The 11,853-nt window shown below is 40.0% G+C and overlaps 1 protein-coding gene across 1 annotated transcript in view; it reads right to left on the bottom strand.

Moving 5' to 3' along the window:
• LOC122805547 (tyrosine-protein kinase Mer-like) overlaps positions 1-8,439 on the bottom strand; it is a 643,235-nt gene extending 634,796 nt beyond the window's left edge. The window contains exon 1 of the mRNA XM_044075763.1: positions 8,212-8,439. Within this exon, the coding sequence (XP_043931698.1) occupies positions 8,212-8,308 (97 nt within the window). The 5' untranslated portion in view covers positions 8,309-8,439. The remainder of the gene's footprint in view (positions 1-8,211) is intronic.
• Positions 8,440-11,853: the final 3,414 nt, after the last annotated feature.

The following is an 11,853-nucleotide window of genomic DNA, read 5'->3' as shown; positions in this document are numbered from 1 at the left end:
AGCATCAGGGACATGCAGGTTTGCACATAATTAGAAACACATGTTAACACTTTTCGAACTGAACACTTACTTGCATAAGACTTTAGTGTTGCACAGGTACTTGGTTAAGACTTGCATTGGTCCTTGCACAGAAATAGACATTTGAGTATTGCATTGTGTACATTAGAGTATTGCACTATGGACCTTAGAATATTGCACTATGGTTAATTTACCAATTAACATGTATTGCACTGAAAGAGATATTTTACTGGATAGTTACTACCCTAGATGGCCTATAAGTTACAGTCATGGTGGATATTGCACTAAGTATTAGATGAGACTGGTACCCAGGTTAATGCACAATTTAAGACAGTTTCTACTGACCCAGAGGGACATTGTGGAGTGTAGTGGTTACTAGAGTTCAGCAGCCTGATGACATTAGGGAAGAAGCTGTTCCTGAATCTCATAGTTTTGCAACATATGCTTTGGAAGCACTTTCCAGATGACAGATGCAGGAACAGTCTGTAAGCAGGGTGAGTGCAGTCTTTATTCCTCTGGCCCTGCTGAGACATCTGGATAAGTACATGTTGTGGATAAGTGGTAAGGTGGTCTTAATGATCCTCTTGGCTGTCTTTACCACTCTCTGGAGGGATTTGCACTCAGAGGTAGAGCAGTTCTATACCATATATGAGTTGTTCATCAGGATGTTTTCTATAGTACCTCTGCAGAAGGTAGTAAGAACTGTTGATGGGAGATTTGTGCCCGAACTGTACCCTCATCTGTTAGTTTAACCCCATCTGCTCTACATATCATGTCTCTTTACTTTTCCCACTGTACTTTTACAGCCCTATAATTCTGCTTTCATGAATCCATTTATATTTCTTGTGATTTTCTTCACTGCTACACCTTCCCCTGCATTCTGCCACTGAAAGTCTGAATTCACTTAATCCTTATCAATATTACTTCATGCCCCTACTCTTTAACCTGTTCAGACATTCAAGTTATCTCCACTTTTAACATAGTCCGTGGTCATTTGCTTCAGTATCACCACTGAAACTTGAAAGTAAACTGCCTGGTAGTCTGTATTTTCTCATTTATCTTCTTATTTGACATTTGTTTACCGGGAAAGTCCGACTGGACAAAAAGCCTATTTTCAGTGGAGGCCCAGGGAGAAAAGCTGTGATATAAACTAACAATCACACATTATTTACAAAGTATAGTAGCTGAAAGTTCCAAGGAGAGGCACAGTATGCATAAAAGTAAAACATATTGATTGACAAGCATTTATATACAGTGGACAATACAGACGGGTAGTTATCGAAAGTAAAAACAATTCTGCACACTACTTTTGCAAAGCCAGAATAATAAATGCTTATTTTAAACAAATGACAAGTGTCAGTCTCTCTTATCCACAGACACCCCCCTGCATCCAATTAAAACCATTATTGACAAAATATACCTCAGATATCAGAATGTAATAAATTAAAAACAGCAATAGTTGGACAAAGTAATTTATTTTAACACCCCCCACATATATATGACCATCAGTTTCCCCAATGACCCCTTCAGTAGTCTCTCCGTGTCTGTATAAGCAGGTCACTGGCACAAAATGAAACATGTCTGCCAACAATCCCTTCAGCAGTTTGTCCATGTATGCATATGCCTCTCAGTAGTCATCTTGGGATTAGTGCTTCTGTACTAGTACAGTTACAATATTTCCTGAAGACTGCTGATCACCAGAAAGCTTAATAATTGATTTATAGGTGACAGCTTGGAATTTGTGCTTATATTCTGATCCTGGTGAGAGTAGGAGCAGAGTGGATTGATTCATGACTCTTTCTGGTTGGAGAGTGAGTGTCTGTGCTTAACATACCTGACTGGTCTGGTTGCTATTCAAGGCATCTACCAGAAAAAGGCTACAGGTCTGCAGACCCTTGCATCATCTGGGACAAGACTGTGGCTCACCAAACAGGCCGTGGCCTGCTTCTCTTCTTGGGATTGATGCTAACATTTTGCTTCTGGTGAGAGAAGAAGCAAAGGACTATTGTATCCCAACAGAGCAAAGCTGTGCTGAGACCAGCATTAGTAGTAGCCAAGCAGTAGACATTCATGGGACTCCCCTCTTTTCATCATTCTTGACAAGCTAATTCTTTATTTTTCAGTAAGTACTGCATGATTTCTTTCCAACTTCAGAATACCTGCCTAAATACTTCATCCTTAAATTTTCAGGGTCTATGTATTAGTTTCCCCTCAAGTGTTTGGTTGTGCTCTGTACAGACGACAACTTGAGTGACATTTTTCCTGTAAAAGGAATATATATAAGGAAACAGCTCCAGTACTTAGTAATAATGACCATCCCTCCTGGCATGTCTAAAGGTCAGCTACCTGTGCTTTCTCCTATTAACCTGGTGAACTTGGGCATTCTGAGGCAGTGTAGCAACTACCTCATGTACACAGACAACCCTCTCCTCTTACCTCCCAACACTCAGACTTGTGAGAGATACACTTATATACCCAAATTGGAAGCCATGCACTCTCAAGCCAAGAAAGGAACAGCTGGTCAAGAGGAGAAGGTCAACACCTGCACAACACCACATGCAACACATAGCCCTCCAGAGCACCCACCATCACAGCTCTCACATAAAAACACAAACCACACACACCTCTGCGGAGGCTTTCAATAGAATTCTACCCAAACAGTAGAGACCTCCAAGCAGAAATGCACTCAAACATGACAACACAGCACAAACCACAAGACACATTGCTCACCTACACAATGTGCCCTTCAACCTAAGCCCCTAAGGTAAAACAGCTAGCCCAATACACTAATCATAGGTGACTCGATAGTGAGGCACACTGATGTTCCACTCACTAGTTTGAATAAGGAGACGGTAACAGTTAGCTGTCTTTCAGGTGCCAGAATCTGACACATAACACACACACTCAGGTCACTCCACAACAAGTACAAGTATGACTCTGTCATTGTCCATGTGGGTGTGAATGACATGAGATGCACCTCCCTGGACTACGTGAAAAGAGACATGGAGGAACTCTCAGATTATGTGGCCCAGCCCTGAGCAGCAACCTACCGTCGCCCAGAATGATACCGCAGTACAAGCAGAAAATGACTGACTTCAAGAACTGGCTAAATTTCTGGTGTCATTCTAAGGGGATCCAGTATCTGTCTGCTTGGGATGACATGACTGACAGACCTAGATGCTTTGCCAGATATGGCCTGCATCTGTCACCCCTGGGTTTCTGGATATTGGCTAAGGCTCTTGCCCCCCTCTAGTGCCTTTTTAGGTAATGTTCCAAAGACCAAATTACCACCATAACAGCTATAAATAAATGCAATCTGAGGGTCATGATGCACAGTGCTAAAAGTCTAAATCTCAAGATGTACTACTCGAAGCACTCCTCAAACAGCATTTGTTGTTCGAGAACATCAACATTTGTGCTGTAATGGAGACCTGGTTTAAAGACACAGAAAGCACCCCTGCACTACCAGGCTATAACTCATTCAACACCTTTCAGCCCCAGAACATAGACTGAAGCTCCAAAGGTGGTGGTGTCTCCATATTCCTAAAGGATAGGCACACCTGCAGACTAGTAGCCCAGCATAACACATCTGAGATACTTCAGGTACAAATAAACTTGGGTAAGATGGTGATTCAGGTCATAGCCTGCTATAGGTCACCAACCATGTCCCAAGACTCTCACTCCCATTCCTAAGCACCCTGGAAATTATTAGGGTCCAATCCAACACTCCCATACTAGGTGACTTCAACTATCCCTCCATCAACTGGGAAAACTACGCATGCACCAATACACTGGCACAACGCTTCCTAGAATTCATCAGTTCTAATGCCCTGACCAGCTCATTCTTACCCCCACTAGAGGAAGCAGCATCCTTGACCTGGTTATTACTAACATGGGCAACCATTGCTCTACACCAATAGTCAATTCCTCCCTGGTTAGATCCGACCACAAACTAATCACCATGGAAATCCACATCTCACCCACACCCCCTGCAAAGGTAACCACCATGAAACACTTCTCCAAAGCTGAGTTTGGGCTCCCAAAAACAGAGTGGCTAGCTTAACAGCACCCATGTCAATGGAAAATAGATGCATGACTGCTGAATTATACACCAATGCAATGTACGAACACGTACATAAATGCATGGAACTAGCTATACCCAACAGAAACAAGATGATCTCTTCCAAAAAAAGGAAGCCAATCTGTTGGTCCCTTGCCATTAATAAACTTTACAACAGAAGGAAGAAACTGTTGCAGAAAAAGGTGAAGTCCCAAGACTGGAAAAACTCCCTTATTAGCCTCAAAAAAAAGTTGAGATCCCTCCTCAAAACATCTAAACCTAACTTCTTCTTCTTCTTGTTCTTTCGGCTGTTCCCTTTAGGGGTCGCCACAGCAGATCAACTGTTTCCATTTCTTCCTGTCCTCTGCATCTTGCTCTGTCACACCAACCACCTGCATGTCCTCTCTCACCACATCCATAATGCAGACATCTAAAGCCAGCTATGAAGGCAGAATTGCAGCAGACATTAAAAACAACCACAAAGCCTTATACAGTTATATCAAGAATCTCCACGGCAATACCCAGGTTTGCTCTGAGTTACTGCACAATGGTACCTCCTATACTGAGCCAACAGATATTGCCAACATACTGGCTGACAGATTCAATGCCAACTTTACCCCTCTCCCCCCAAAGGACCATTCACAATACTGGAGGAATGCCAGGCACCCAGCATTACTGCAGCACAGGTTAAAGCTGCATCATCCAATGCCAAGAATACAGCTTCAATGGGACCCAGCAATATCCCTGGATGTGTTCTACATGAACTACAAAGTGAACTAGCACCACATCTGTGTGCCCTGTTCAATCACAGCCTCACCTCAGGTTTTGTCTCTACCAAATGGCACTCTGCTACAGTCATCCCTCTCCATAAAGGGACAGCAACTATAGACCCTGGGAATTATCACCCCATTAGCCTGATGAGTCTGATATGTAAGGCTATGGAGCACATCATCATGGACCTAATTAACAAGGATATAGGGAATCTCCAAACTCTAGATCCCATGCAGTTTGGTTTTGTGAAAGGTAGATCATGCCTGCTCAACCTGGTTGACTTCTTTAAGTCAGTCACCTGAGCTGTGGATGAGGGTAAGGCAGTTCATACAGCCTACCTCGATCTGGCCAAGGCCTTGGATACCATTCCCCACTCAGGAATTATTGATAAATTCACCAAACTAGGCATCAACCCCTATATCACTTGGTGGGTTGCAAATTGGCTCACAGATAGAACCCACAGTGTGAAAGTAGTGGACTCCAAGTCAAACTGATGAAAAGTCACAAGTGGAGTCCACAGTGATCAGTCCTGGGTCCTCTACTTCTCAGACGTCCAGGCCAACACAGAGGGACTCTGGCTGGCCAAGTTTGCAGACGATTGCAAGCTGGGAGCCATTATTAACTCCCCAAGTGATGTAGACATCCTACAGAATAGCCTCACTTAGATCAATGACTGGTGTTGAAACCATGGTCTTAAGCTTAATGCCATCCCCTTTGGGAAAAACTCAGTTCTCACTAATTACCACATTGATAGGAGCACATTGAACACTGAAGGCATTATAAGAGATCTGGGGACACAGGCTATCAGCAACCTCTCCTTCAACCACCACATTGCCACTGTGGTCAGAAAGTCCTTCTATGTGGCACATCTCATTACCAAAGGTTTTGCATCCAGGAAGAAAGAGGTCATCATCCCCCTCTACCCTTCCCTCATTAGGCCAATTGAGTATAATGCTCCATTTGGCATGTAACTCACTAGACACATGTAACAGCTGGAAAGGCCACAAAAGTACATCACGAAGAGGATCCTAGGCCTTAAACACATGTCCTACATGGACAGACTCAAAAAACTCCAGCTATTCTCTGTCTCATATCATCTACTAAGAGGCGATCTCTGCTTGACTTACAAAGCCTTGTCTGACCCAGCTCTGTTAGAAATGCTACATCTAAAGAAATCCCAATCCCTCCACACCACACACTTCAGAGACCTCAACATCATTACCACAATCAACAAAACATGCTGGAGGGACAGGTTCATAACCCAGAGACTGCCCATGCTCTGGAACAGACTTTCCATACATGTCAAGCAGAGCACCTCACTGGCCCTCTTCAACAGAAATCTTGATGAGTGGATGGGTAATAGAAAGTTCACCCCGGGGATCACTCCGGTGGCTCTGGCTCCTTGCTGTATCATGCAGCAGTCCAGTGAGTTGCTCATTGAGCAACACTGACAAATGCTCTCGATCAAACTCGACTGATGATTGGGAAGCCTAATGCTGGTCTGTTTACAAAACAGCCTGGTAATTGAAAGAAGAATTGTTTTTTCTTTAGGATCTCCTCAGAGTTTTGAGGACCTGGAAGACAACAGAAAGTTAACTGTTATTTTTTTTTTTTTTTTAAAAATAATAGTCAACTTTCTGAGTTAGTGCATTTCTTCTTTTTCTCTCTTTTTAGCTTGGGGGGGTATGCAGCCCAACAGCCAGAACCACAAGCTGCCCCCATTCATAGGTAAGTACTAGGCTAGCTGCCCTTGCTGGCCATTTTAACCCTAGGAAATTTCCCTTTTTGTGTTCAAATTAACCTGTCTCATTTGATTAGAGACTGGCTTTACCCATTCCATGGTCTACAACTATATTAACCTTAATGAGAACAACTGGGATTTATACATTTGTAACACACACACACACACACGTGTGTGTGTGTGTGTGTGTGTGTGTGTGTGTGTGTGTGTGTGTGTGTGTGTGTCTACATATGTGTGTATAAACATCCACACATTTATCTGTGGATATACTTATATACATATACATCATATACATACAAGCATACATACATACACAGTCAAACAGACAAAACTGATATTTTCAAGAACTGAAACTCAGAAGAATAAAATCGAATTCTTGAATGAATCAGTGACAAAACAGCTTGCACTCCAAGTTTCTTACTCAGCTTGTTTTGCACAGATCATAATACCTCTCCACAATGACATAATTATTATAATGGGTACATGATTCATTGTTTAACATATTTAGGCACACATGAGCTGAAAAGAACTGGTCTCTGAATTCTGGAATCCTGTTCAGCAGTTTCAGATAAAAAGCTAAGGGAGAAATGATGGTATATCACCTGCTATGTCATTTCCAATTATTTATACAAGCTGGCTATTTCCTATAACATAACTATTCTTAACAAAATACAGTTCACTTAAGCCTACTCCTCTTCAAACTTGCATAACAAGTTGGCCCGTTTCCTCATTAAACACCCAGCATAAATAAAATGAATACATACACAAGAAGCATACTATTCATTCAGTTATCTTCATTACGGAAAATTCATTAAGAGGTTCTGCATGTGGTACAAAAATTATACAATGTGGTTAAGAATGGATTTAAATAAACAGCCATGTTTGTGAATGGAAAATCATACAAGCAGACTGGAACAGACAGACAAGCAAACATACTAACATGGCTCTCAAAGGATAATGCCGTTACATCTAGTTGAGTCATCTAATATTCTATAGATTTAAATGTCCTGATTTGTAGAAATTCTTTTGTTCTTTTCAATTAATTTAATCAAATCTTGAACCTGGACCGAAACAATTAATGTCACAGACAAGCTCTATAATAGTCATAGGTTTAGATTAAAGGGAAGTATAAACTTGTAGAAATGTGCTGAATAATTAAGTGCATATTGTCATAAATCTAATGACTTGTAATGCCAGCCAAAGCCTTCTTCTCCATCAAAATAAGCTACCAGATGAGTCATGGTGACATGTACAATGACAGGAATGCAGAAAACATTCAGAAAACCTGGGCTTTTAACACAACAGGTCAGGAATTTAGGTGAACAATAAAAGAGAAGTCAGCAGTCACTACCATTAGCGTGGCATGCTTTGAAAGGAGCAGATGCTTATTTTAAATAACAATGATGCTAAAAAACTAGATATGCCTATTAAGTTAAATGTGAAAGAATGTAGGAAACTGTACTTATTTTTGCTGTTTTAATCATACTGCTGTTTAACACAGATTTACTCTGGACATGTCTCTGCTGCTAAGAATATTACTGAAATCTGTTTTCATCATTTTTCTCTCTATGTATTTTAAAACAACAATTTTGTTTGAAAGAACAGTGCATAAAATGCTTACCTTCTTCTGCTGCCATCTGGTCTCCAACAGATATTCCAAATATAACCCCATGCATAACAAACAACATGTTTGCAAAGCATAAAACAACTGATTCCATGGTAAGTTCTCTGTCAGAAAGAAAACCTGCTGTTTATCAGTTAATTCCCTTCTCTTGCACTAGTCTAAGTTAGGACAGGAAGTGTTCCCTGATGTTTTCATTGCATGAAAAGCTTTAGCTTTACAGCCTGAACTGCAGTGGGCCACAGTGTTACAAAGATCACATTACTCTGCAGGGAGGTGTCAGATAGAAAGTGATGACGTCATACAGTGCACGATGCACCGTTTGTGCTGGAAGGGAATATGTTGTGAATGGACTACCAACATAAGCATCTAGTGAGTTATTGTAAATGTGCATGTCATATTCAGGAAAAAAGCAGTGACATGAATGCTGGTATCAGAACTACTGTGCCATGCTTCTCTTGGGAGCATATAGGAAAATTAGTGAATTTGGGTACTGCAACAAAGTCAGAGTGGCAGTTTTTTTCCTCCTTTTCAACTATTTGCAGAGCAAAGCAATACTAGCTGCAAACTTTTTATGGAGAAATCTGGCTTTTTAACCAACGCTAAATGTAGCGTTAGTGTTTGCTGCTACTTGGCAGGAACTTGCTGTAGCTCAAGATGTTTGCTGATGGACTATCACAGTTTACATTTTCATTTTTAAGCCTTCAGGTAGTATACAGTGAGTATACTCATACCTCTCAACTCTCCAGATTTTTGCAGAATATCTACATTTTTGCCCCTTATATTTGGTCTATTCCTCATAAAATTTGTGGTTTTCTGGCAAATCATTGAGGATTGAAGTCACTAAATAATACTAAATAATGACAGACATTTCAGTTTCAGACTTCATATCATTCAGAAAATATATAATAATGTAAACTCTGTCATTCCAGCAACTTGCTAAGTTTATAGGAGGAATATTTAAAATCCGTCCCTATTTTTGGGCCTTTGTCCAAACATTTAAACTGGCTTTGTTCAGATTTCTTGAACTGACAAACGGAGAGGTATGAGTATGAAATTCACTAACTATGGAAAATTACATATTTTTGATAGGGGGTCACAGCAGGGGAAATACCCCTTTTCCTCAGGTATGGCAACTTCAGAGATGATTATATTAAGGAAGGGGTACAAAGGGAAAGCCTTCATGTCTTGGGAATATGGATACATTAAAAACTGAGTTCAGATTCTACCTCTGTTTATTTTATTGCTTTTTAATTCAAGGAGAATCTGAGCTAATATCATTCATATGGAAAACCTGAAAGCAACATTCAACAAGGGAAACAATTGCTTAGGTAAAATAATGATATATTTATTTTAGTGATGGTGTCATTACGCCAGTTTAATAAATATTGCAAACGTATTTCATGCTGTCATGTTAAAGTTAAAAACTGAGACAGTCAATGTAGTGTCTGCATCTCAGATGTATGATGCTTCCAGAGATATCACTACAGCCTACTTAATAAATTCCTTGATCATGAAGAATGCAATATAAACTTACAACTAAATTTGGTGAAATTTGTCTTTTTATAATTTGTATTGATAGAATGAACATTTCAGTATTCTAACTGTATGGAGGAAGAGAAAAATAAGCCATCACTGCATTTGTCTGGCTATTAATACATTTCTGTGTTACCAAATATGGATGCTGTAAAATTGACACAGCTGTCAAGTTGACTGCATATGGACCAATAGGTTCTATATTACAAGATCGAAGCTTTACTTAATCGAATAAGTAAAGTTCAAATTTATAATATCAAAACTGTAAATTGTCGAACGGACAATTTAACCTAGGGAAACACTTCCCTTGGCCGTTCTGTGGAGTATGCTCATTTCTTCAATTTGGAATGATCTCGAAGTTGGTATATTTAGGTAGGGGTGTGTAGGGGGGTGTGGGGGGCAAAGCCCCCCACTTGATTTCGGATATAAACTTTTTTTTTAGATTTGGCCAAGGGAAATGTTTCCCTTGGTTGAATCGGCCGTTCGACAATTTTAGCTGTCAATATTATAAGATTGAACTTTAGTTATTCGATTAACTAAAGCTTTGATGATGTAATATAGGCACGAACCATTAAGCTATTGATCGACGGGTATTCGAGATTGCACAAATTCAGGGACTGAAAAATTTTCCCTTGCCCCATGTTTGTGCAATCTCAGCATTAGTGTATATAATAAACAAGGGGTGTCAGTGGTGCAGAGGAGCTTGCCCCTGCAAGAAAAAACAGAGCAGAGAGAGAAATATGTGTGTGTGTGTGTGTGTGTGTGTGTGTGTGTGTGTGTGTGTGTGTGTGTGTGTGTGTGTGTGTAATTGAAATAAGAATCTCCAGCATAGTTATTCCAAGTGCAACAGAGAAAAAAGCACATGCTGTGGTTCCACTGATAAAATCGTGTCATTAATTTGAAATCTCTCAGTGATGAGGCTGTTTTATCAGATAAACCATTGAGTGTATGTTTTTTTCTCTGTTGAATTTTATTAAAGCTGTACTTTAAACAATTGTGCTGGAGTTTCTTGTTTCACTCTGATATTGTTTTCACTTTTATGTACCTGGTGGATATGTGCCACTGACTTCATTTTGTATATATCTGTATCTGTCTATAGAAACAGACAAGCTACAGATCTGCAATGTAGGTACTATGTCTTGAAGAAGCTTTCATGTACCATTAAGGGAATTTTAACAGCTTACACTTGACATAAATCATAGTGAGTTATGTTACCAGAAACAGTGACAGCATCACCAGAGACAGTCTAAGTAATGGAGTAAGCTGTAGAAACTCACCTTATTAGTATTTATTTATTTATTTATTTTTGTTAACTGTCAAGTTAAGGCATTTACTTATATTAATTTTTTGTGAGTCCTCCCATATCTTTCTTTTAACTGTCAAGTTAATCAGGGAACCTGCAACTTCTGCTCATGGTGGAAACACACCACTCAAACAGATACTCATTGAGTGATGTATAAATTACATTATATCTTTACAAGTACATGCCAGGGCTTACTGATATTAAGGCATTTACTTCTATTCATTTATTTTACTTTGTGACCTCTCCCATGTCTTTAACAAGATGCATGCAGCTCACCTTATTTTTTTGTTAACAATGAGGTTAGTCAGGGAAGCAGTACCCCTGCTCATTGGTGGAAGCAGGTTACTTAACAGGACATTCAATGAGCATGATTTTGTGATCTTGTGAGTTTTGGAATAGGATTAAAGTAACTTTTTTAACTTTTATACATGTATTTTGACTATTTGCAATTCATTACTAATTTTACAGTCTTATTAGTAATTGTTCAGCATTTATAGTGTTATTCAGTTTATTTATTATGTGCATTACTATTAGGTACTGATTTGACCTTGGGCAGGATTTACGAAGCCTCCATGTAAGAGTTACAAGGCTTACACGGAGGCTGCAGTTAAACGGTGTGATGTCAGCATGTCATGCATATGCATGAGGGCATGCTGAATCACACCTAAGGCTTCTTTAACATATGGTCCGTGGAAGACAGTAGGGGGCGTGTCCGCCCATAGGGCGAGCCCTGCAAGCGAACCACGCTGCGCCCAGAAGAGTAAAAGTCGAAAGTAAACCCCTATGACAGAGTCCATGAAATG

This window comes from Protopterus annectens, chromosome 6.part1 (assembly GCF_019279795.1).
Source record: "Protopterus annectens isolate FY-2018-M chromosome 6.part1, PAN1.0, whole genome shotgun sequence".
In the NCBI taxonomy this organism is placed as follows: Eukaryota; Metazoa; Chordata; order Ceratodontiformes; family Protopteridae; genus Protopterus; species Protopterus annectens.
Note: the sequence above shows the minus strand (reverse complement) of the source record. Positions and strands in the feature narration are given on the sequence as shown.